This window comes from Staurois parvus, unplaced genomic scaffold, assembly GCF_062004578.1.
Source record: "Staurois parvus isolate SC_StPar_1 unplaced genomic scaffold, SC_StPar_1.0 ptg000493l, whole genome shotgun sequence".
In the NCBI taxonomy this organism is placed as follows: domain Eukaryota; kingdom Metazoa; phylum Chordata; class Amphibia; order Anura; family Ranidae; genus Staurois; species Staurois parvus.
In genome coordinates, this window is record NW_028318289.1 from 1,354,586 (window position 1) to 1,381,855 (window position 27,270).

A 27,270-nucleotide genomic window follows, 5' to 3' on the forward strand; every position below is an offset into this window, starting at 1 on the left:
TCTGTGTCCCTAAGTAACGATTCTGTGGCCCTAAGTAATGTTTCTGTGGCCCTAAGTAACGTTTCTGTGGCCATAAGTAACGATTCTGTGGCCCTAAGTAACGTTTCTGTGGCCCTAAGTAACGTTTCTGTGGCCCTAAGTAACGATTCTCTGTCCCTAAGTAACGTTTCTGTGGCCCTAAGTAACGTTTCTCTGTCCCTAAGTAACGTTTCTGTGGCCCTAAATAACGTTTCTCTGTCCCTAAGTAACGTTTCTGTGGCCCTAAGTAACGTTTCTCTGTCCCTAAGTAACGTTTCTGTGGCCCTAACTCTGTCCCTAATACAGAGAGGTCTGCCTCTCTTGAATGACTGGAGGCAAATGGAGAATTCTAAAATGGCCGCCATTTATAGCTCGACCATTACACAGTGCTGGCTGGCTGGCTGCTGATTGGCTAATGCGATCACATGTCATTAATGAATGCATTATGGGTCAGCGCGCCTTGTCTGCGCGCCTTCCCAGACATCCCCGTTCCGTCGCCGCACATGTCGCCGCCATTTTAGGAAAATTTTTTCCAATATTCGAAACGAATTCCACTTCGCCTACTTCGATTCGCTCATCTCTACTCATGACACATTAGTAAGATCGGTAAGTTTTTTGTAAAGTTTTAAATAAAAGAAATAAGGAATGTAGCATAGCTAAAGTATTTGACATCCACAGAGGGACATTTTACAACACCCCCACTCTTTACCACAATATAAATCTTAATATGAAACAGATAATAATAATATTGGTAAAAAATAAAATGTGGGCCTTCAAAAGTGTAGTGTCCCTTTACATTGGATGTCATTGGGATATTTCCTCTCTTACGTTGGTGGTGGGTTTTTTTTTTTTAGAAAGGAGATACATTTTTTCCCTTTACATTGGTGGCCAGTATAAAGGTATTCCATTACATTGGATGTCAATGAGAAATTTCCCCTCTTACATTGGTGATGTTTTTAGAATGGAGATTAATTTGTCACTACCTGAGGAACATTTAGCAACCTTTGAAGGAACCCTAGGGTGCTACGGCACCCTGGATGAGCAAGCCTGGTGTAGGAAATAGTTGAAATGCCTGTCAGGGTTTTGGTACATTTTTGAAGAAAATTTTGGGAGATTTCCTTTCGGGTTCTGTGCAGGTAAACCAACTGGAAGTTTATGGTGCCATTAAAATCTGGCAGACTTTATAAAAGCGTAATAAAGGTCTTCTATTGCTTATTATTATGATTCTAAAACATATCCACTGCTTAAGACATGAGGAAGGGGAAGGCTTTCCCCTGAAACATATTGGCTGTATTTGATCCTTTAAACCAATAAACATTTCAAAAAGACCTCTAAGCAGTCTCGGATTGGCCATAAGGCACACCTGGCATTTTTCAGGGGTTGGTGGTGATGGGAGGAGCAGAAAGAGTCTCTCTATTCCCCCACCCACCAAGCTCCTCCAAGGCAACCTAGGCTGCCGCTGAACCAAAAGTCCTGGCGCCCCACAGCCACGGATTAGAGCAACCCACATCTTGTGCTGCTTCATACTAATTTCAGAACTCCACCATTAGAACCGGAGTTAACCCCTTGACGCAGATCGCATGCAAATATGGGCCTTGATGTCGAGCGTCTGCATATTTGTGTGCAATTAAAAAATATATATAAATATTGAAGTAAGGTGCAGTGCTAAGACAAGACAGTATATTTATATTTGTGGGTGTTTTTTGGTTACCTTTGGTGTACAAGCGGCTATTTCTTTGAAGTAGCGCTCGCTAATATTCTCTCAACATTTAAAAAATACATATGTGCTGAGAATGCGCTCTCCCAGCACATAGGTCCGCTACTCCTGGAAAGGTCCAGATCTCCCCTTTTGATTGGGACCTTTTCCTTCATGTGACGGCAAATCATGGTGGTCGCATGACCCTAAAACCCTACCCTGCCGCCCGGCTTCTGAAACTCTTAAAGGGCCAGGAGGCGCCGGCGCCAAGAGGTTAAGCAAGACAAAAACAGCATCATGTGGCACCTCTTACCTAAATTGGCCACAATCTGTCACATTAAACTAAAAAAGGTACTCATAATAGAATCAACACATCCTGGAACCCCGAATTCACATATCCTGGAACCCCTAATCCGTCACCAACTGCCCCTGCGAATGCCCCCCCAGGCTGCTCAGTCTACAGTACCGGGGTCATTTTTTTGTCCCAGTTTGAGCCTGCCTCTCTAAGTGATATGAACGTTTGTGCCAGGCATTATGTAATACCCACCGCAGAGTTAATCACCTGCTGAGTGCTCTTTTTACTGTGATCAGAGATGTAGCAGCCTAAGGGCTCATGTACAATGCAGCTGCTAAACTGAAGTTTAGGAGCAGTTGTGCATCTTTTTTCAGCAGCCCCTGAACCCTCCTTTATGTCTTCCTATGCGTCCATGTACACATAGCCATTTACAGTAGTTTACAGACAGTTGAGGTTACAGGCATTTTTTGAAAGCACAAAAATCGCGTTCAGAAGTACAGTTTACCAGCATTTCAAATGTAACCGTGTATAAACGCATCTATGTTAGTTTGCGTTTAGACACGTTTTTGGGCTGGTCCATATCCAGATGCTGTCCAGAGCCTTTTTTCTTCAAAAATGCATGCACAGCATTTTCCATGTATTCAAATGGTCCTAGTACACCAGCGTAGTCAGTACCAGGTTTTGCGTGCAGGAAAAAATGGTAGAACATTCTGCATTATTTCTGCACAGAACTGTACTGGAACACATCAAAACACAGCAAAAAAGCATACGAGTGTTGTGTGCACTCCAGAATGCATCCGGAGGCATTGCAGGCATTACAGCACTATGTAGCTCCTCCCACAGTGCCAAGCATGTTTCACAAGTCACTTTTGCTACAGTTGCAACACCCATCAGAAATAGTGCTCTCTGCTTCTGCTCTCTCTATTTCTCACAAAATGTCTGAAATAGTTAATCATTCACTATTTTTCAGTGCATTCTGGGCATTTGGGAGGGTCTCCTGAAGTTATCTGTTAAAAAGGCTTCTGAATGCAAACTCGCATAAACGCGGTAGGTAAACGCAGCTGAACTTATGTTTTTAACCTACGTTTTCTAGCAGTCAGTTTCCAGCAGTCAGAAAAGTTTTTCAAACTCCCTATGTACATGAGCCTTAACCTCCTTGGTGGTATTCCCGAGTGTAGCTCTGGGTAACATTTCAGTACCAAGAGCGGTAACCCCGAGCTACACTCGGGAATACCATGCGGCACTGCTCCGGCATCTGTTCTTCACTTACCTTACCCTGCGCTCCCACAATGTGTCCCCTGCAGCGTCCCCGGCCATCTCCTTCGGCCGATGCCGGCATCCGGCTTCTGTGTCCTGTCCCTGTGACGTCGGGACGTACGGGCGCCGGCGGCGGCGGGAAATTTAAAAATTGTAAATAATGTCATTTTTTTTTTTTAACATTTTACATAGTAAAACATTGCTGCCTCAACCAATTTCACATACATTTTGTCCCTAGTGCTTTGTCCTGTGCCCTGCCTGCATTTTGTCTGTTCTTTCTGCCTGGAAACTGAGAAACGTCCATGGCGTCCAAAAAGCGTCCCTTTAGGTCAAAAGCAGTTTAGATCAGCTAGAGAACAGCGATAGTAAATCAGAACCACTTGCAGAATTGAGTGATAATGATTCGTGGGGAAATTCGTCATCAGACACTGAAAACGATTTTGCGACTTTGCTCAGCAATGTGCGAACTTGGCGCTATATTTCAAATTTCAGTGTTTTTGGTTTGATTATATTATTGAATTAAATGTATTATTATTATATTATTATTTTTTATGATTATTTATTAAATTATAATTTATGATTTTGTGTTTCAAATTTTATCCTACCCGGGATGTTTAATAGACTCTTGTTCAGACAGATTTCAGTGAGTTATTCCTAAATATTACAGCCTACAATAAAAAAAACTACATATTTCCATGCAAAATAATGGTACCGCTTTTAGCACCAAAAATCTGAAATAATCATACCGCTAGGGAGGTTAAGCCGAAACAAGGTTTACCTAAACTATATCTTCATTCTGGATCAGCTTCCTTGAAGGAGGATGCAATCCATTGTATAGCCATCAGAACCAAGTCTCACTTCCAATGGTCCAGCGACATCACACACATCATTCTGGATCAGCTTCCTTGAAGGGGGATGCAATCCATTGTATAGCCATCAGAACCAAGTCTCACTTCTAATGGTCCTACGACATCACTCACATATCAGACTTTTTATCATCTTAGAAAGTTTAGAAATATTTGCATACTTACCTTTCCGATATCCTATGTCTTCAAGCTCTACAACTTTTCTGTTCGCTGAGCCTCTGCAGATATTCAATCCTTTTTAAGGTTTGTCAAATACTTGCTCCTCTAGCCACATGCTGTGTGGTTTCTACTGTTGGATTTTACATTCTGTAGAGTTGTACAAGCCTGTGTGATTGCAGTATAGGGAGTGTTGGCATTTTCATGTGTTTTATATTACAGCACCAACCTTATATGGGAAGCAGGATTCATACAGCCTCTTCAGTCTGTAGAAGACACTAATAGTGGATGAAATCACTCCCCAGGAACCGATAATCAACAGCACAACCAGGAGCCCAAATGTGAGATTCTGCCAAAAAAATATTAGTAAATTAATCTTAATGAAATTAATACTGAGAGATGTGGATTTTTTTAGTTGGCTGGTGAGGTCACCAACTAACTGGATTTACAAAACTCCTAACAGAAATGTTTCTTACCCAACTCTGCCCTTCACTGTAACCAAATTAATTGCTAAAAATCTTATTTTTCTGTCTCTCCTTGCTGTCTCTACTTGTTTTTTTTTCTTGCTGCAGACCTACCTTTGATTCCTGGATTACTTTTATGTCTGGACCAATATGGGACTTAACAGAGCTTGATCGCCAGAATAATTTGGTGCAATACCTTAACTTCCCTCCCCACAAAAATTATATGAATACATCCACAAGGATCTGCAATAGGCTGCACATATTAAAGCCTCTGTTTATCTGAAGATATACCCAATGTCGGGTGTATACATGCAACTAGCTTCGGCGAACAAACGAAAGGTAAGAGCGTTTGCCCACTGAGCCCCATAATGCACTCCGCGCTGACAGTGCATTGTGATTGGCCAAAGCAATGCACCTGACTAGAGATGAGCGAATCGAAGTATCCGAAGTGGAATTCGAGTCGAATATCGGAAAAATTTCGATTCGTGCCGAATCCGAAAAACAGCCTAATTCGGACGCGCGAATCGAAATTTTTCAGAAAATGGCGGCTGACATGTGCGGCGACGGAGCGGGGATGTCGGGGAAGGCGCGCAGACAAGGCGCGCTGCCCCATAATGCATTCCTCAACGACATGTGATCGCATCAGCCAATCAGCAGCCAGCCAGCCAGCACTGTGTAATGGTCGAGGTATATATAGCGGCCATTTTGGAAATCTTCATTTGCCTGCAGTCATTGAACAGAGGCAGACCGCTCTGTACTAGGGACAGGGACAGAGTTAGGGCCACAGAAACGAGAATTGGGGACAGAGAGAAGTTACTTAGGGACAGAGAACCATTACTCAGGGACACAGACTTGTTAATGAGGGCCACAGAATCGTTATTTAGGGACAAAGAAACGCTAGTTAGGGCCACAGAATTCATACTCAGGGACAGACAGAATTGTTACTCAGTGCCAGAGAATTGTTACTTAGGGCCACAGAAACGTTATTAGGGCCACAGAATTTTTACTCAGGGACAGACAGAATTGTTACTGAGTGCCAGAGAATTGTTACTCAGGGACAGACAGAATTGTTACTGAGTGCCAGAGAATTCTTACTCAGGGCCACAGAATTCATTCTCAGGGACAGACAGAATTGTTACTCAGGGACAGACAGAATTGTTACTGAGTGCCAGAGAATTGTTACTCAGGGACAGACAGAATTGTTACTGAGTGCCAGAGAATTGTTACTCAGGGACAGACAGAATTGTTACTGAGTGCCAGAGAATTGTTACTCAGGGACAGACAGAATTGTTACTGAGTGCCAGAGAATTGTTACTCAGGGACAGACAGAATTGTTACTGAGTGCCAGAGAATTGTTACTCAGGGACAGACAGAATTGTTACTGAGTGCCAGAGAATTGTTACTCAGGGACAGACAGAATTGTTACTGAGTGCCAGAGAATTGTTACTCGCACAGACACAAAATTGTTACTTGCACAGACACAGAATTGTTACTCGCGCAGACACAGAATTGTTACTCAGGGCCACAGAATTCATACTCAGGGACAGACAGAATTGTTACTGAGTGCCAGAGAATTGTTACTCAGGGACAGACAGAATTGTTACTGAGTGCCAGAGAATTGTTACTCAGGGACAGACAGAATTGTTACTGAGTGCCAGAGAATTGTTACTCGCACAGACACAAAATTGTTACTTGCACAGACACAGAATTGTTACTCGCACAGACACAGAATTGTTACTCAGGGCCACAGAATTCATACTCAGGGACAGACAGAATTGTTACTGAGCGCCAGAGAATTGTTACTCAGGGACAGACAGAATTGTTACTGAGTGCCAGAGAATTGTTACTCAGGGACAGACAGAATTGTTACTGAGTGCCAGAGAATTGTTACTCAGGGACAGACAGAATTGTTACTGAGTGCCAGAGAATTGTTACTCGCACAGACACAAAATTGTTACTTGCACAGACACAGAATTGTTACTCGCACAGACACAGAATTGTTACTCAGGGCCACAGAATTCATACTCAGGGACAGACAGAATTGTTACTGAGTGCCAGAGAATTGTTACTCAGGGACAGACAGAATTGTTACTGAGTGCCAGAGAATTGTTACTCGCACAGACACAAAATTGTTACTTGCACAGACACAGAATTGTTACTCGCACAGACACAGAATTGTTACTCAGGGCCACAGAATTCATACTCAGGGACAGACAGAATTGTTACTGAGTGCCAGAGAATTGTTACTCAGGGACAGACAGAATTGTTACTGAGTGCCAGAGAATTCTTACTCAGGGACAGACAGAATTGTTACTGAGTGCCAGAGAATTGTTACTCTCACAGACACAAAATTGTTACTTGCACAGACACAGAATTGTTACTCGCACAGAGACAGAATTGTTACTCAGGGCCACAGAATTCATACTCAGGGACAGACAGAATTGTTACTGAGTGCCAGAGAATTGTTACTCAGGGACAGACAGAATTGTTACTGAGTGCCAGAGAATTGTTACTCTCACAGACACAAAATTGTTACTTGCACAGACACAGAATTGTTACTTGCACAGACACACAATTGTTACTCAGGGCCACAGAATTCATACTCAGGGACAGACAGAATTGTTACTGAGTGCCAGAGAATTCTTACTCAGGGCCACAGAATTCATACTCAGGGACAGACAGAATTGTTACTCAGGGACAGACAGAATTGTTACTGAGTGCCAGAGAATTGTTACTCAGGGACAGACAGAATTGTTACTGAGTGCCAGAGAATTCTTACTCAGGGACAGACAGAATTGTTACTGAGTGCCAGAGAATTGTTACTCTCACAGACACAAAATTGTTACTTGCACAGACACAGAATTGTTACTCGCACAGAGACAGAATTGTTACTCAGGGCCACAGAATTCATACTCAGGGACAGACAGAATTGTTACTGAGTGCCAGAGAATTGTTACTCAGGGACAGACAGAATTGTTACTGAGTGCCAGAGAATTGTTACTCTCACAGACACAAAATTGTTACTTGCACAGACACAGAATTGTTACTTGCACAGACACACAATTGTTACTCAGGGCCACAGAATTCATACTCAGGGACAGACAGAATTGTTACTGAGTGCCAGAGAATTCTTACTCAGGGCCACAGAATTCATACTCAGGGACAGACAGAATTGTTACTCAGGGACAGACAGAATTGTTACTGAGTGCCAGAGAATTGTTACTCAGGGACAGACAGAATTGTTACTGAGTGCCAGAGAATTCTTACTCAGGGACAGACAGAATTGTTACTGAGTGCCAGAGAATTGTTACTCTCACAGACACAAAATTGTTACTTGCACAGACACAGAATTGTTACTCGCACAGAGACAGAATTGTTACTCAGGGCCACAGAATTCATACTCAGGGACAGACAGAATTGTTACTGAGTGCCAGAGAATTGTTACTCAGGGACAGACAGAATTGTTACTGAGTGCCAGAGAATTGTTACTCTCACAGACACAAAATTGTTACTTGCACAGACACAGAATTGTTACTTGCACAGACACACAATTGTTACTCAGGGCCACAGAATTCATACTCAGGGACAGACAGAATTGTTACTGAGTGCCAGAGAATTGTTACTCAGGGACAGACAGAATTGTTACTGAGTGCCAGAGAATTGTTACTCTCACAGACACAAAATTGTTACTTGCACAGACACAGAATTGTTACTCGCACAGAGACAGAATTGTTACTCAGGGCCACAGAATTCATACTCAGGGACAGACAGAATTGTTACTGAGTGCCAGAGAATTGTTACTCGCACAGACACAAAATTGTTACTTGCACAGACACAGAATTGTTACTCGCGCAGACACAGAATTGTTACTCAGGGCCACAGAATTCATACTCAGGGACAGACAGAATTGTTACTGAGTGCCAGAGAATTGTTACTCAGGGACAGACAGAATTGTTACTGAGTGCCAGAGAATTGTTACTCAGGGACAGACAGAATTGTTACTGAGTGCCAGAGAATTGTTACTCAGGGACAGACAGAATTGTTACTGAGTGCCAGAGAATTGTTACTCAGGGACAGACAGAATTGTTACTGAGTGCCAGAGAATTGTTACTCAGGGACAGACAGAATTGTTACTGAGTGCCAGAGAATTGTTACTCAGGGACAGACAGAATTGTTACTGAGTGCCAGAGAATTGTTACTCGCACAGACACAAAATTGTTACTTGCACAGACACAGAATTGTTACTCGCACAGACACAGAATTGTTACTCGCACAGACACAGAATTGTTACTCAGGGCCACAGAATTCATACTCAGGGACAGACAGAATTGTTACTGAGTGCCAGAGAATTGTTACTCAGGGACACCTAATCGTTGAATTAAATAGTATGTCAGACAACATGCAGAGGAGTGGCAGAGGAGGCAATGTTTTAGGAGCGAGCAGACGTGGCAGCAGAGGAAGGGGTCGAGGCAGCAGTATTCGCAGCCAGAGGCCAGTGCTCCCGGTGTCATCCAGCGGTCGTGTCTCCACCGACAACCCTGCCGTCATTGATTGGTTGGCTCGGTCGTCTTCCTCTTCCCAGGTCACCTCTGACACCTACAGCCAACGGTCGGTGGGTACGTCAGACACAACCGTTAGTTGGCATGGCCCGGGACCAAGCCCACTGAAATCACGTGTCCTCTACCTGCCCCTGTCCTTTGCTGTTCCCTCACCAAGCGAAGTATCGCATGCTGTGGGCTCAGCCCCACTGTACAGTGAGGAAGAGCTAACAGAGGGCGGTCAGGAACGGGGGGAGACATCGGCCTTTTCAGCAGCCAAGCGAACAAGTACTGGCGAGGAGAGTGGCTCGGTAGCCGGTCTAGAGACAGGTCTGTCTCCTGACCCAGACGCAGCCGAGGGGGCTAGTAGTGAGGCGGAGACCCTACTTGATGATGAGGAGGTTGATCGCACTTGGCAGCCTCGTCGTCATCAGGCAATTTCTTCCGCATCATCAGGAGAAGAGGGTGGCAGCTTGGCAGCGAGCAAAACAGTCGGTGGGTTGCCCAGGAGACAGCAGCAGGGTCGCATCAGTGTCAGTGGAGCCAAACGTCCACGGAGTAGAGCACCAGCTCCACTGCAGCCTACCACCACGGCCAGTAGTGGTGCCGGTGCGCACGGAGGAAGTAGCAGTCAGCCAGTGAAGAGTAGCGGGGGCAAAGTTTCCTACTCGGTGGTGTGGCAATTTTTCCTCAAGCCGCCCGAGGAAGTAAACGTAGCCGTATGTCGACTATGTGGCCAGAAATGCAAGCGTGGCCAGGGGGCCCATGTTGGGACTACAGCGTTGCGTCAGCATATGCAGCGTCACCATTCGGTGGCCTGGGAAAACCGTGATAAACATACGTCGGTTCTGCCTGCCCCAGCCCCCGCTCCATCACCCGCTCCGTTACTTGCTCCGTCACCCGACGTCGTCAATCGCCCTCTATCAGCCAGTCAAGGCTCCAACACCTCTGCTGAGGGGAGTTGTCGCTCATTGGCATCTTCCGCTCGTTCAGATGCTCCTTCTCCTGCTACTCCTCTTCTCGGATTCCGTCAACAGTCTTTCTTGGAATCCGTATCCAAGAGACAACAGTTTGCGAGCACGCACCCGACGGTGCAAAAGCTGAACGTCCTCCTGTCCAAGTTGCTGGTGCTGCAGTCCCTCCCTTTCCAACTGGTGGACTCAGCACCTTTCCGAGAAATGATGGCTTGTGCCGCGCCGCGGTGGAGAGTGCCAAGCCGTCATTTCTTTGCCCAAAAGGCAGTGCCAGCCCTGCATTCACATGTAGAAGAGATGGTGGGCCAGTCTTTGAGCATGTCGGTCTCTGCCAAAGTGCACGGCAGCGCCGACGTGTGGAGCTGTAACTACGGTCAGGGACAGTACATGTCATTTACGGCCCACTGGGTGAACGTGGTGCCGGCACAGCCGCACCAGCAACTTGGACAGGTCACGACGCTTTTGCCTCCACGTTTGCACGTCCTTGGTCCAGCAAGCATGTCCGCCTCTACCACCTCTTTTTCCGCCGTGTCCTCAGCCGCCACCCCCGTGCCAAGTCCCATTACCCGACCGGCATATCACATGTGCAGGGCGCAACGGTGTCACGCTGTGCTGCACCTGGTATGCCTTGGCGAACGTAGTCACACAGGGGAGGAACTGCTGAGTGTAATGAACAGAGAAATCGACAGATGGCTGTCTCCGCGCAAACTAAAAATCGGAACCATGTTGACTGACAACGGAAAGAACATGGTGTCTGCTCTGCGTCAAGGAAGGTTGTGCCATGCGCCATGCATGGCTCACGTGTTCAATCTGGTTGTCAAGCGGTTCCTAAAATCCACCATCCCACTGCAAGACATCCTTAAAATGTCACGTAAACTGTGCATGCATTTCAGCCATTCCTACACCGCAAAGAACACCCTCATTGAGCTGCAGCGGCAGAACGGAATTCCACAGCATCGCCTGATCTGCGACGTTGCAACAAGGTGGAATTCAACCCTACACATGTTAGACCGCCTTTACGAGCAGCGAAAGGCCATCACCGATTTCCTGATGTTACAAGCGGATAAAGGTACTCCCCTGTGTAACTTAGATGTCAGCCATTGGCAGCTCATGCGTGACACCTGCCGCTTGCTCAGGCCCTTTGAGGAGGCCACGCTATTCGTGAGTCGGCAGGACTATGGGATGAACGACGTCATTCCTCTGTTGCACGTCCTGGAACAAATGCTGTTAACAATGGCTGGTCAGGGTGCGGTAGACGTGGCGCACAGATCTCAACGCCACATGACCCCTGTGGGGGCAGGACAGGAAGAAGAGGAGGAGGTAGAGGAGGACATTTGTGCTCAGGAATTATTGAGTGAAATGGGTGGTTTTTCCACTCAGCGGACAGGAGTGGAGGAGCAGGAGCATCTGGTAGAGGAGGAGGAGGAGGAGACAGAGGACCCAGACGCACCGTGGCAGTATGCTGTGGAGATGGAGGCAGGGAGTCCCTCGCATTCCTTGGCACAAATGGCCCATAGCATGCTCGGTTGCTTGCGTAGCGACAGCCGAATAATAACCATCAGACAGAGGGATGACTTTTGGCTGTCCACCTTGTTGGACCCTCGCTACCGGTCCAAAATGGTGGCCTTTTTCACACCTGCTGAGAGGGAGGCCAAAATTACGTACTATAAAAACCACCTATGTAGTCAGTTGGTCTCTGCCTTTGTGCGCCATCGTCCATCCTCAGACACTGTGGGCCCTGTGCGCTCGCGTTCCGCTGGCATGGCAGCAGGGGAGGGGTGGGGTGGTAGGAGCAGTGGCAGCTCCACCAGCAGCGGCTGCCTCAGTCTGCAGTCGATGATGAGTAGCTTTCTTCACCAGCGCAGTGAGGAAACTACTAACCAGCCGCAGCAGCAGCAGCAGCATCAGGTGGACCTGGAGCAGGAGCTCAAACAACAGGCTTGGGCCTACTTGGACAGCACCCTGCCAACCGAGGTAGACAATCCCCTTGACTACTGGGCAACGAAACTTGACCTTTGGCCCCAACTAGCTGAATTTGCCCTTGAAAGGCTGTCATGCCCGGCCAGTAGCGTGGCATCGGAGCGCGTGTTTAGTGCGGCAGGAGGTATTGTAACTCCGCGGAGGACACGACTGTCCACCCAAAGTGTGGAGAGACTCACGTTTGTGAAAATGAATCAGGCGTGGATTAGTCTGGATTTCAAACCACCAGTTCCTGACACAACTGACTAAATCCGCCATGAATCATGCCTCAAACATGTGCCACTTTCAGGTCTCCTCACACTGCTGGTGTGTTGAATTTTTTGACATAGGGTGCTGGCAGATTACGGGCCTCCTATAGCTGCTGCCAGGCCCCTAATCTGCCATAGGCCCCTATATACCACCTCCTCCTGCTGCTGCCAGGTCCAGAGTCTCTCATGGGTCCCTGTACGGCCTCCCATTGCTGCTGTCTCCATCGCCACACTCTGCTGCCATGTGCCACTTTCAGGTCTCTTCACACTGCTGGTGTGTTAAATTTTTTGACATAGGGTGCAGGCAGATTACGGGCCTCACATAGCTGCTGCCAGGCCCCTAATCTGCCATGGGCCCCTATATACCACCTCCTCCTGCTGCTGCCAGGTCCAGAGTCTCTCATGGGTCCCTGTACGGCCTCCCATTGCTGCTGTCTCCATCGCCACACTCTGCTGCCATGTGCCACTTTCAGGTCTCTTCACACTGCTGGTGTGTTAAATTTTTTGACATAGGGTGCTGCAAGATAACGGGCCTCACATAGCTGCTGCCAGGCCCCTAATCAGCCATGGGCCCCTATACCGCCTCCTCCTGCTGCTGCCAGGTCCAGAGTCTCTCATGCCATGTGCCACTTTCAGGTCTCTTCACACTGCTGGTGTGTTAAATTTTTTGACATAGGGTGCTGGCAGATTACGGGCCTCACATAGCTGCTGCCAGGCCCCTAATCTGCCATGGGCCCCTATATACCGCCTCCTCATGCTGCTGCCAAGTCTAGAGTCTCTCATGGGTCCCTGTACGGCCTCCCATTGCTGCTGTCTCCATCGCCACACTCTGCTGCCATGTGCCACTTTCAGGTCTCTTCACACTGCTGGTGTGTTAAATTTTTTGACATAGGGTGCAGGCAGATTACGGGCCTCACATAGCTGCTGCCAGGCCCCTAATCTGCCATGGGCCCCTATATACCGCCTCCTCATGCTGCTGCCAAGTCCAGAGTCTGTCATGGTCCCTGTACGGCCTCCCATTGCTGCTGTCTCCATCGCCACACTCTGCTGCCATGTGCCACTTTCAGGTCTCTTCACACTGCTGGTGTGTTAAATTTTTTGACATAGGGTGCAGGCAGATTACGGGCCTCACATAGCTGCTGCCAGGCCCCTAATCTGCCATGGGCCCCTATATACCGCCTCCTCATGCTGCTGCCAAGTCCAGAGTCTGTCATGGTCCCTGTACGGCCTCCCATTGCTGCTGTCTCCATCGCCACACTCTGCTGCCATGTGCCACTTTCAGGTCTCTTCACACTGCTGGTGTGTTAAATTTTTTGACATAGGGTGCAGGCAGATTACGGGCCTCACATAGCTGCTGCCAGGCCCCTAATCTGCCATGGGCCCCTATATACCGCCTCCTCATGCTGCTGCCAAGTCCAGAGTCTGTCATGGTCCCTGTACGGCCTCCCATTGCTGCTGTCTCCATCGCCACACTCTGCTGCCATGTGCCACTTTCAGGTCTCTTCACACTGCTGGTGTGTTTAATTTTTTGACATAGGGTGCAGGCAGATTACGGGCCTCACATAGCTGCTGCCAGGCCCCTAATCTGCCATGGGCCCCTATATACCGCCTCCTCATGCTGCTGCCAAGTCTAGAGTCTCTCATGGGTCCCTGTACGGCCTCCCATTGCTGCTGTCTCCATCGCCACACTCTGCTGCCATGTGCCACTTTCAGGTCTCTTCACACTGCTGGTGTGTTTAATTTTTTGACATAGGGTGCAGGCAGATTACGGGCCTCACATAGCTGCTGCCAGGCCCCTAATCTGCCATAGGCCCCTATATACCGCCTCCTCATGCTGCTGCCAGGTCCAGAGTCTCTCATGGGTCCCTGTACGGCCTCCCATTGCTGCTTTCTCCATCGCCACACTCTGCCATGTGCCACTTTCAGGTCTCCTCACACACTGCTGGTGTGTTGAATTTTTTGACATAGGGTGCTGGCAGATTACGGGCCTCCCATAGCTGCTGCCAGGCCCCTAATCTGCCATGGGCCCCTATATACCGCCTCCTCATGCTGCTGCCAAGTCCAGAGTCTGTCATGGTCCCTGTACGGCCTCCCATTGCTGCTGTCTCCATCGCCACACTCTGCTGCCATGTGCCACTTTCAGGTCTCTTCACACTGCTGGTGTGTTTAATTTTTTGACATAGGGTGCAGGCAGATTACGGGCCTCACATAGCTGCTGCCAGGCCCCTAATCTGCCATGGGCCCCTATATACCGCCTCCTCATGCTGCTGCCAAGTCTAGAGTCTCTCATGGGTCCCTGTACGGCCTCCCATTGCTGCTGTCTCCATCGCCACACTCTGCTGCCATGTGCCACTTTCAGGTCTCTTCACACTGCTGGTGTGTTTAATTTTTTGACATAGGGTGCAGGCAGATTACGGGCCTCACATAGCTGCTGCCAGGCCCCTAATCTGCCATGGGCCCCTATATACCGCCTCCTCATGCTGCTGCCAAGTCCAGAGTCTGTCATGGTCCCTGTACGGCCTCCCATTGCTGCTGTCTCCATCGCCACACTCTGCTGCCATGTGCCACTTTCAGGTCTCTTCACACTGCTGGTGTGTTAAATTTTTTGACATAGGGTGCAGGCAGATTACGGGCCTCACATAGCTGCTGCCAGGCCCCTAATCTGCCATGGGCCCCTATATACCGCCTCCTCATGCTGCTGCCAAGTCCAGAGTCTGTCATGGTCCCTGTACGGCCTCCCATTGCTGCTGTCTCCATCGCCACACTCTGCTGCCATGTGCCACTTTCAGGTCTCTTCACACTGCTGGTGTGTTTAATTTTTTGACATAGGGTGCAGGCAGATTACGGGCCTCACATAGCTGCTGCCAGGCCCCTAATCTGCCATGGGCCCCTATATACCGCCTCCTCATGCTGCTGCCAAGTCTAGAGTCTCTCATGGGTCCCTGTACGGCCTCCCATTGCTGCTGTCTCCATCGCCACACTCTGCTGCCATGTGCCACTTTCAGGTCTCTTCACACTGCTGGTGTGTTTAATTTTTTGACATAGGGTGCAGGCAGATTACGGGCCTCACATAGCTGCTGCCAGGCCCCTAATCTGCCATAGGCCCCTATATACCGCCTCCTCATGCTGCTGCCAGGTCCAGAGTCTCTCATGGGTCCCTGTACGGCCTCCCATTGCTGCTTTCTCCATCGCCACACTCTGCCATGTGCCACTTTCAGGTCTCCTCACACACTGCTGGTGTGTTGAATTTTTTGACATAGGGTGCTGGCAGATTACGGGCCTCCCATAGCTGCTGCCAGGCCCCTAATCTGCCATGGGCCCCTATATACCGCCTCCTCATGCTGCTGCCAAGTCCAGAGTCTGTCATGGTCCCTGTACGGCCTCCCATTGCTGCTGTCTCCATCGCCACACTCTGCTGCCATGTGCCACTTTCAGGTCTCTTCACACTGCTGGTGTGTTAAATTTTTTGACATAGGGTGCAGGCAGATTACGGGCCTCACATAGCTGCTGCCAGGCCCCTAATCTGCCATGGGCCCCTATATACCGCCTCCTCATGCTGCTGCCAAGTCCAGAGTCTGTCATGGTCCCTGTACGGCCTCCCATTGCTGCTGTCTCCATCGCCACACTCTGCTGCCATGTGCCACTTTCAGGTCTCTTCACACTGCTGGTGTGTTAAATTTTTTGACATAGGGTGCAGGCAGATTACGGGCCTCACATAGCTGCTGCCAGGCCCCTAATCTGCCATGGGCCCCTATATACCGCCTCCTCATGCTGCTGCCAAGTCCAGAGTCTGTCATGGTCCCTGTACGGCCTCCCATTGCTGCTGTCTCCATCGCCACACTCTGCTGCCATGTGCCACTTTCAGGTCTCTTCACACTGCTGGTGTGTTTAATTTTTTGACATAGGGTGCAGGCAGATTACGGGCCTCACATAGCTGCTGCCAGGCCCCTAATCTGCCATGGGCCCCTATATACCGCCTCCTCATGCTGCTGCCAAGTCTAGAGTCTCTCATGGGTCCCTGTACGGCCTCCCATTGCTGCTGTCTCCATCGCCACACTCTGCTGCCATGTGCCACTTTCAGGTCTCTTCACACTGCTGGTGTGTTTAATTTTTTGACATAGGGTGCAGGCAGATTACGGGCCTCACATAGCTGCTGCCAGGCCCCTAATCTGCCATAGGCCCCTATATACCGCCTCCTCATGCTGCTGCCAGGTCCAGAGTCTCTCATGGGTCCCTGTACGGCCTCCCATTGCTGCTTTCTCCATCGCCACACTCTGCCATGTGCCACTTTCAGGTCTCCTCACACACTGCTGGTGTGTTGAATTTTTTGACATAGGGTGCTGGCAGATTACGGGCCTCCCATAGCTGCTGCCAGGCCCCTAATCTGCCATGGGCCCCTATATACCGCCTCCTCATGCTGCTGCCAAGTCCAGAGTCTGTCATGGTCCCTGTACGGCCTCCCATTGCTGCTGTCTCCATCGCCACACTCTGCTGCCATGTGCCACTTTCAGGTCTCTTCACACTGCTGGTGTGTTTAATTTTTTGACATAGGGTGCAGGCAGATTACGGGCCTCACATAGCTGCTGCCAGGCCCCTAATCTGCCATGGGCCCCTATATACCGCCTCCTCATGCTGCTGCCAAGTCTAGAGTCTCTCATGGGTCCCTGTACGGCCTCCCATTGCTGCTGTCTCCATCGCCACACTCTGCTGCCATGTGCCACTTTCAGGTCTCTTCACACTGCTGGTGTGTTAAATTTTTTGACATAGGGTGCAGGCAGATTACGGGCCTCACATAGCTGCTGCCAGGCCCCTAATCTGCCATGGGCCCCTATATACCGCCTCCTCATGCTGCTGCCAAGTCCAGAGTCTGTCATGGTCCCTGTACGGCCTCCCATTGCTGCTGTCTCCATCGCCACACTCTGCTGCCATGTGCCACTTTCAGGTCTCTTCACACTGCTGGTGTGTTAAATTTTTTGACATAGGGTGCAGGCAGATTACGGGCCTCACATAGCTGCTGCCAGGCCCCTAATCTGCCATGGGCCCCTATATACCGCCTCCTCATGCTGCTGCCAAGTCCAGAGTCTGTCATGGTCCCTGTACGGCCTCCCATTGCTGCTGTCTCCATCGCCACACTCTGCTGCCATGTGCCACTTTCAGGTCTCTTCACACTGCTGGTGTGTTTAATTTTTTGACATAGGGTGCAGGCAGATTACGGGCCTCACATAGCTGCTGCCAGGCCCCTAATCTGCCATGGGCCCCTATATACCGCCTCCTCATGCTGCTGCCAAGTCTAGAGTCTCTCATGGGTCCCTGTACGGCCTCCCATTGCTGCTGTCTCCATCGCCACACTCTGCTGCCATGTGCCACTTTCAGGTCTCTTCACACTGCTGGTGTGTTTAATTTTTTGACATAGGGTGCAGGCAGATTACGGGCCTCACATAGCTGCTGCCAGGCCCCTAATCTGCCATGGGCCCCTATATACCGCCTCCTCATGCTGCTGCCAAGTCTAGAGTCTCTCATGGGTCCCTGTACGGCCTCCCATTGCTGCTGTCTCCATCGCCACACTCTGCTGCCATGTGCCACTTTCAGGTCTCTTCACACTGCTGGTGTGTTAAATTTTTTGACATAGGGTGCAGGCAGATTACGGGCCTCACATAGCTGCTGCCAGGCCCCTAATCTGCCATGGGCCCCTATATACCGCCTCCTCATGCTGCTGCCAAGTCCAGAGTCTGTCATGGTCCCTGTACGGCCTCCCATTGCTGCTGTCTCCATCGCCACACTCTGCTGCCATGTGCCACTTTCAGGTCTCTTCACACTGCTGGTGTGTTAAATTTTTTGACATAGGGTGCAGGCAGATTACGGGCCTCACATAGCTGCTGCCAGGCCCCTAATCTGCCATGGGCCCCTATATACCGCCTCCTCATGCTGCTGCCAAGTCCAGAGTCTGTCATGGTCCCTGTACGGCCTCCCATTGCTGCTGTCTCCATCGCCACACTCTGCTGCCATGTGCCACTTTCAGGTCTCTTCACACTGCTGGTGTGTTAAATTTTTTGACATAGGGTGCAGGCAGATTACGGGCCTCCCATAGCTGCTGCCAGGCCCCTAATCTGCCATGGGCCCCTATATACCGCCTCCTCATGCTGCTGCCAAGTCCAGAGTCTGTCATGGGTCCCTGTACGGCCTCCCATTGCTGCTGTCTCCATCGCCACACTCTGCCATGTGCCACTTTCAGGTCTCCTCACACTGCTGGTGTGTTGAATTTTTTGACATAGGGTGCTGGCAGATTACGGGCCTCCTATAGCTGCTGCCAGGCCCCTAATCTGCCATGGGCCCCTATATACCGCCTCCTCATGCTGCTGCCAAGTTCAGAGTCTGTCATGGGTCCCTGTACGGCCTCCCATTGCTGCTGTCTCCATCGCCACACTCTGCCATGTGCCACTTTCAGGTCTCCTCACACTGCTGGTGTGTTGAATTTTTTGACATAGGGTGCTGGCAGATTACGGGCCTCCTATAGCTGCTGCCAGGCCCCTAATCTGCCATAAGCCCCTATATACCGCCTCCTCATGCTGCTGCCAAGTCCAGAGTCTGTCATGGGTCCCTGTACGGCCTCCCATTGCTGCTGTCTCCATCGCCACACTCTGCCATGTGCCACTTTCAGGTCTCCTCACACACTGCTGGTGTGTTGAATTTTTTGACATAGGGTGCTGGCAGATTACGGGCCTCCTATAGCTGCTGCCAGGCCCCTAATCTGCCGTAGGCCCCTATATACCGCCTCCTCATGCTGCTGCCAGGTCCAGAGTCTCTCATGGGTCCCTGTACGGCCTCCCATTGCTGCTGTCTCCATCGCCACACTCTGCCGTGTGCCACTTTCAGGTCTCCTCACACTGCTGGTGTGTTCCATTTTTTGTCATAGGGTGCTGGCAGATTATGGGCCTCCCATAACTGCTGCCAGGCCCCTAATCTGCCATGGGCCCCTATACCGACTCCTCATGCTGTGACGTTGCAACAAGGTGGAATTCAACCCTACATATGTTAGACCGCCTTTACGAACAGCAAAAGGCCATCACAGATTTCCTGATGTTAAAAGCAGATAAAGGTACTCCCTGTGTAACTTAGATGTCAGCCATTGGCAGCTCATGCGTGACACCTGCGCTTGCTCAGGCCCTTTGAGGAGGCCACGCTATTCGTGAGTCGGCAGGACTATGGGATGAACGACGTCATTCCTCTGTTGCACGTCCTGGAACAAATGCTGTTAACAATGGCTGGTCAGGGTGCGGTAGACGTGGCGCACAGATCTCAACGCCACATGGCCCCTGTGGGGGCAGGACTGGAAGAAGAGGAGGAGGTAGAGGAGGACATTGGTGCTCAGGAATTATTGAGTGAAATGGGTGGTTTTTCCACTCAGCGGACAGGAGTGGAGGAGCAGGAGCATCTGGTAGAGGAGGAGGAAGAGGAGACAGAGGACCTAGACGCACCGTGGCAGTATGCTGTGGAGATGGAGGCAGGGAGTCCCTCGCATTCCTTGGCACAAATGGCCCATAGCATGCTCGGTTGCTTGCGTAGCGACAGCCGAATAATAACCATCAGACAGAGGGATGACTTTTGGCTGTCCACCTTGTTGGACCCTCGCTACCGTTCAAAAATGGTGGCCTTTTTCACACCTGCTGAGAGGGAGGCCAAAATAACGTACTATAAAAAACACCTATGTAGTCAGCTGGTCTCTGCCTGTCTGCGCCAACGTCCATCCTCAGACACTGTGGGCCCTGTGCGCTCGTGTTCCGCTGCCATGGCAGCAGGGGAGGGGTGGGGTGGTAGGAGCAGTGGCAGCTCCACCAGCAGCGGCTGCCTCAGTCTGCAGTCGATGATGAGTAGCTTTCTTCACCAGCGCAGTGAGGAAACTACTAACCAGCCGCAGCAGCAGCAGCAGCATCAGGTGGACCTGGAGCAGGACCTCAAACAACAGGCTTAGGCCTACTTGGACAGCACCCTGCCAACCGAGGTAGACAATCCCCTTGACTACTGGGCAACGAAACTTGACCTTTGGCCCCAACTAGCTGAATTTGCCCTTGAAAGGCTGTCATGCCCGGCCAGTAGCGTGGCATCGGAGCGCGTGTTTAGTGCGGCAGGAGGTATTGCAACTCCGCGGAGGACACGACTGTCCACCCAAAGTGTGGAGAGACTCACGTTTGTGAAAATGAATCAGGCGTGGATTAGTCTGGATTTCAAACCACCAGTTCCTGACACAACTGACTAAATCCGCCATGAATCATGCCCCAAACATGTGCCACTTTCAGGTCTCCTCACACTGCTGGTGTGTTCCATTTTTTGTCATAGGGTGCTGGCAGATTACGGGCCTCCCATAGCTGCTGCCAGGCCCCTAATCTGCCATGGGCCCCTATACCGCCTCCTCATGCTGCTGCCAAGTCCAGAGTCTCTCATGGGTCCCTGTACGGCCTCCCATTGCTGCTGCCTCCATCGCCACACTCTGCCATGTGCCACTTTCAGGTCTCCTCACACTGCTGGTGTGTTCCATTTTTTGTCATAGGGTGCTGGCAGATTACGGGCCTCCCATAGCTGCTGCCAGGCCCCTAATCTGCCATGGGCCCCTATACCGCCTCCTCATGCTGCTGCCAGGTCCAGAGTCTCTCATGGGTCCCTGTACGGCCTCCCATTGCTGCTGTCTCCATCGCCACACTCTGCCATGTGCCACTTTCAGGTCTCCTCACACTGCTGGTGGGTTCCATTTTTTGTCATAGGGTGCTGGCAGATTACGGGCCTCCCATAGCTGCTGCCAGGCCCGTAATCTGCCATGGGCCCCCGTACCGACTCCTCATGCTGCTGCCAGGCCCGTAATCTGTCATGGGCCACTGTTGTCGCTTGTTGGCATATTCCGCTCGTTCAGATGCTCCTTCTCCTGCTACTCCTCTTCACGGATTCCGTCAGCAGTCTTTCTTGGAATCCGTTTCCAAGAGACAACAGTTTGCGAGCACGCACCCGACGGTGCAGAAGCTGAACGTCCTCCTGTCCAAGTTGCTGCTGCCAGGCTCGTAATCTGTCATGCGCCCCTGTACCGCCTCCTCATGCTGCTGCCAGGTCCAGAGTGTGTCATGGGCCCCCGTACCGACTCCTCATGCTGCTGCCAGGCCCGTAATCTGTCATGGGCCCCTGTACCGCCTCCCCATGCTGCTGCCAGGTCCAGAGTGTGTCATGGGTCCCTGTACGGCCTCCCATTGCTGCTGCCAGGCCCGTAATCTGCCATGGGCCCCTGTACCGACTCCTCATGCTGCTGCCAGGCCCGTAATCTGTCATGGGCCCCTGTACCGCCTCCTCATGCTGCTGCCAGGTCCAGAGTGTGTCATGGGTCCCTGTACGGCCTCCCATTGCTGCTGTCTCTATCGCCACACTCTGCCATGTGCCACTTTCAGGTCTCCTCACACTGCTGGTGGTTTCCATTTTTGTCATAGGGTGCTGTATGGCCTCCCATTGCTGCTGCCTCCACCGCCACACTGTGGCTCCACACTCTGGTTTTGGCCCCGTGACTGCCCAAATGAGTGAAGTGTGCGGTGATTCTAAGATCGACGGCACTCATCTGCATGTCATACTGACTGACAGTATTATTTCTCTTCCCCAGCAGACTCCAAGGGCATTTAAATTAAAGGTACAGTGTTCTGCACTAATATTAAGTCTCTCTGAAGCCTAGAAACACCCTTTTTTAAGTTAAATTCACAGCGAATTTATTCGACTCGAATCGAATATTGTCCACGAATTCGCCGAATCAGTCGAATCAAATTTTTCATTTCTTCGCTCATCTCTACACCTGACCAATCACAGCACAAGATGACATCAAAAGGAGCGTGGTCGCATGGGTGGCTCTGCCCTTTTAGTATTTAAGAATTGTCAGGCCGGCTCAGCTGTCAGACGGCTGGGAATCAGCGTCAAGAGTGAAGCCTTTTTTTAAATTCTGGGGCGGCGGTGGTGGCGGGCATTGTGATTGACATTGGATCTACTTCGGGGCACTTTTTTATTTTTGTATTTAATAAAGGACTTGTCAAAGACTCTGTCAGTTTTTTACACTACACCTTATTTTTGTGAATCAATAGCAGTACCATCAGGGCCAGTACTTACACTAGACAAACTAGGTGGCCGCCTAGGGCACCTGAGAGCAGCACAGGCTGGCACTCTCTCTCTGTGGGACATTGTCATGTCTTGAATGATCCTTCAACTGATTGGAGGGGGAGGAAGAAAGAACAGAGGAAGATGCCGGGTCTCCATTCTAGACAGCCTCCAATCACAATGCCAAAATGGAATGGCCAGGAGTCCCAAATCAAGAGCATCATTCCTCCCATTGACACAAAAAATGGGGTACTATTCCTTCCACTGACACCAAAGATGGGGACCCTATTCTCCCGCTGACACCAATGATGGGGCACTATTCTACCCACTGACACCAATGATGTAAGTTTTTTTTTAACTCCCACTGACCGCCATGTTTACTCCCACCATTGCCAGGGCATTTTCTGCTCCCACTGGCCCAAGTCCAGCCCCCCTAAAGTTTGAAGGGGAGTAAACTGGCCCTTTGTTTCAAAAGTTTGGAAACCCCTGACATATACTATATTTACAAAAGTATTGGGACACCCCTCCAAATCATTGGATTCAGATGTTCCAACAACCTCCATAGCCAAAGGTGTATAAGATCAAGCACCTAGGCATACAGAATGCTTCTACAAGCATTTGTCAAAGAATGGGTCGCTCTCAGGAGCTCAGTGAATTCAAGCGTGGTACCGTGATAGGTTGCCACCTGTGCAATAAGTCCATCCGTGACATTTCCTGGCTACTAAATATTCCAAGGTCAACTGTTTGTGGTAAAACAAAATGAAAGCAACTGGGAACAACAGCAACTCAGCCACCAAGTGGTAGGCCACCAAAAATGACAGTGGGGTCAACTCATGCTGAAGCGTATAGTGCGCAGAAGTTGCCAACTGTCTGCAGAGTCAATAGCTAAAGACCTCCAAACTTCGTGTGACCTTCAGATTAGTACAATAACAGTGCGTAGAGAGCTTCATGGAATGGGTTTCCATGGCCGTGCAGCTGCTTCCAAGCCTTAAATCACCAAATGCAATGCAAAGCGTCGGATGCAGTGGTGTAAAGCATGCCACCACTGGACTCTAGAGTGACAAATCATGCTTCTCTGTCTGACAATCCAATGGACATGTCTGGGTTGGGCGGATGCCAGGAGAACAGTACTTGCCTGACTGTATTGTGCCAAGTGTAAAGTTAGGTGGACGGGGGATTATGGTGCGGGGTTGTTTTTTAGAGGTTGGGCTTGGCTCCTTAGTTCCAGTGATGGGAACTCTTAAGGCGTCAGTATATCAGAACAATTTCATGCTCCCAACCTTGTGGGAAGAGTTTGGGGATGGCCCCTTCCTGTTTCAACATGACTGCACACCAGTGCACAAAGCAAGGTCCATAAAGACATGAATTAGTGAGTTTGGGGTGAAGGAACTTGATTGGCCTGCACCCCAACCCGATAAAACACCTTTGGGATGACTAGAGCAGAGACTACGAGCCAGGCCTTCTCAACCGACATCAATCCCTGACCTGACAAATGCACTCCGGAAGAATGGGCAAACCTTCTCATAGACATCTTCTTTGTGGGCGTCCTTCCCAAAAGAATTGAAGCTATTATAGCTGCAAAGGGCGGGCCAACTCAATATTGAACCCTATGGACTAAGACTGGGGTGCCACAAAGGGCGGGCCAACTCAATATTGAACCCTATGGACTAAGACTGGGGTGCCATTAAAGTTCATGTGAGTGTAAAGGCAGGTGGCCCAATACTTTTGGCAATATAGTGTGTTTAAATATACCTAAATCAAGAACAGACAGCAGGAGAGATGTCAGTATAGCCAGTACTGTATATTACAAGGGACCAGGGCTCATCAGGACACTATACATAGTTTCTTGATTACATTCTGCCTCATTTGCTATTATCTGATCAACTTACAGTATTGCTTACTAAAAGGATAACTAGGATACACCAAAATGGTGTTTTTATGAAACCTGCTATGGTTTTGGTTCCACAAGCGTTTCAATATTATATTTAAATGTAAATAATATTTTTATTATAGTATTTGAGGTGGTGTATACTGCTTAAGCCTTTTTATTCTATTTCGTTTTTATATTTATAATTGAAGGCAACAGTTTCCACCGCCACATTTACGAATTCATGGTTATTTTAATCTGTGATATCTGTACTATGTCAATGCCCACTTAGAAATAAAATCCTGAAATATATTTTAACTCTTTCCCAAGCTACCTGAAAGTGACTCGGTAACATTTTTGCTGGAGTTCAGCTTTAAAAAGAATGTAAAGATGAAAGCCTCTTATAAAATGTTGTCACCTTAGATATTTGGATAGCATGCAGGCATTGATTCAGGGCATACGTTTGCTCGGAGCTGACATACAGGTTGTAGCTGCTCGTCGATAAACCATACAATTGATAGCTGCTGGGCTGAGCTTTATTTAGAAGTGTCTCACATGGGTCACCTCTTACAAGGAACATGGTGCTTAATTTCCTCGTTTCCTCAGTAAGTTTAAGACCAGCAACAGAGACACAAAAAGTCAGCAGTTGGCAGATAAAGGAGAGGAACACCTAAGGAAAAAAATACAAATTATATAATAAAAAACAAATAACATACAATATGAAAAACTGCAAAGTCAAAAATGCTGCGCAACAAAGGGAAAAAATGATGTAAATAGCAGTTAGCACACAATATAGGATACACTATACAAAATACACCATAGTGCATCACTTCAATAGTGACTAATGTATAAAGTAATAAATAAATGACCAACAATCTAAAATAACTCCATAGAAATAAAGTTAAAGTTCATTGCACCAACTGCAGAATCTTCTGGTGAGCAAAGTGCTTTTTCAACAATGCATTTCGTCAGAGATGACATCATCAGGGGCATGATGATGTAATTGCTGACAAAATGCATTGGGGCAGAGCTGAAAGCCTTGACATCAGCATGCATGCATGCTCATTGCTGAGGAGTCTGAGATAAGTCATTTTTGCTGTGTAGGCTGCTTTCATACAGCAATGGAAAACCTCAGGACTAAGGTTGGATTAATTAATTTGAGCACCACACCAAAATGTTGAATCCTATGCAATTCAACAAATTTTCCCCCTCTTCACCCATGTGCTGCAGATGCGGATCGGAACCTGGTTCCCTCCTTCATCTGTGGTGATCCAGCCCAGTTTTGCAACCTGTTTGGAAGAAGGTAGATGATGATATTGCTAAAGTTACTACCTATATGTTAGGCTATACTCCCAGCCAAAACCTTCCACATCACTCTTTTCCCCTCAGATCATCCTACGACAAGTCCCTGGCCATGTATTTGGTCAATACAGCCAGGCACTGTATTCCCTCAATTGGAATACCACATCATACAATACAAATAGCTTAGAAACAATATGTTCCTCAAAAGGTGGACTTTATCAGTACAACACGAGGCAATTTGTAAAATCACAATTTTTATTTCCAAACAATTGACATAAAAATATATTAAAATCAATGCAACACCATTTTGTCGATTGCATTTAAGGTGACAAAATACCCAACCATGAGGAGGAGTACTGGACTACTCATACCAATATTACATGCCAAAATAGCATCAGAATGTAGAATTGGTGAACATGAATATGATTAACATTAATAAAGATATCACCAGCCTCTCCATACTTATATATATCAATGCGTTTTGCGAACTTTATTGGCTTCTTCAGGATAAGATTGGGTAGATGTTGTGAAAAGCTGTTGAGTAGGGGTGGGCAACCTTTCAGAGGATGAGGTCTACCTCCTGGATGACATGAAGTAAAGCAAAGATCCCCTGACCGCACTCTGTCATTTTTGGTGGCCATTAAAAAATAAAAAAACAAACACCCTCACACAGTAGTGTCCTCTGGCCCCCTTTACATCACTCACCAACATAGTGTCCTGTATCCCCAATGCAGTGTCCTTTGCCACCCTCCCCCCCCACAGTAGTGTTCTGTACCCCCCAAACCAGTGTCCTTTCACCCCTTCACATCATCCCCCAACTGTGTAGTGTCCTCTATCCTGCCCCATAGCTGTGTCCTCTGCCCCCCACAAAGTGTCCTTTGCCTCCCCATCCTCCAAAGCAGTGTCCACTGTCCTTTTGTCATCAAAATCCCTCACCACTGTAGTTTACTCTGTCTCCCCTCCCATGGAGTCTCCTAAGCACCCCCAACAGTGTGTCCTAAGACCCCCCCTCCCACAGTGTCTTCTGTATCCTTCCCCCCACAGTGTCAATGCCTCCTAAGCTCCTTCCCCACACAGTGTCTCCTGTCCCCCCCCCCCCATATCACACTCACAGGTAATACTGCCTACCTGTCAGTGTATGTAGAGCAGAGCGGAGATCAGAAGAGAACACAGTGCTTGGTGGAAGGCAGAAGCAGGAGCTGCCAAGCTGGTGATTGGTTACTAGGACAGCCTAGCAACCAATCACTGAGCATTTTCCTGCCCCTGACCCCACCCTCCATCCAGCACTATGCTGCCTATTGCTCTTCTCTCTGCCTGTAACATGAGAGTAGCGGAGGCTGGAGGAGGCAGAACCATGGTCATGATCAACCTGTAGGCTCATCACGACCGACGGGTTGCCAACCCCTGCTGTAGAGTATAACACAAGTGTAAATATACAAATAGATTCTATTTTATATTATACGGTACATGTAGTAGCACAAATAAAAAATATTCAT

General features: G+C 49.1%; 1 protein-coding gene across 4 annotated transcripts in view; it reads right to left on the reverse strand.

Annotated features, from left to right (window-relative positions):
* Positions 1 to 27,270, reverse strand: part of LOC149452176 (uncharacterized) — a 67,684-nt gene that overhangs the window by 17,185 nt on the left and 23,229 nt on the right. For 2 of the 4 annotated variants that reach the window (XM_089689709.1, XM_089689708.1), the window contains exons 6-7: positions 24,891 to 25,142; positions 4,518 to 4,637 (exon numbers count right to left, since the gene is read on the reverse strand). In XM_089689709.1, coding sequence (XP_089545835.1) covers positions 4,518 to 4,637; positions 24,891 to 25,142 — 372 coding nt within the window. The remainder of the gene's footprint in view (positions 1 to 4,517; positions 4,638 to 24,890; positions 25,143 to 27,270) is intronic. The other 2 variants (XM_089689711.1, XM_089689710.1) reach the window with 2 other exon arrangements.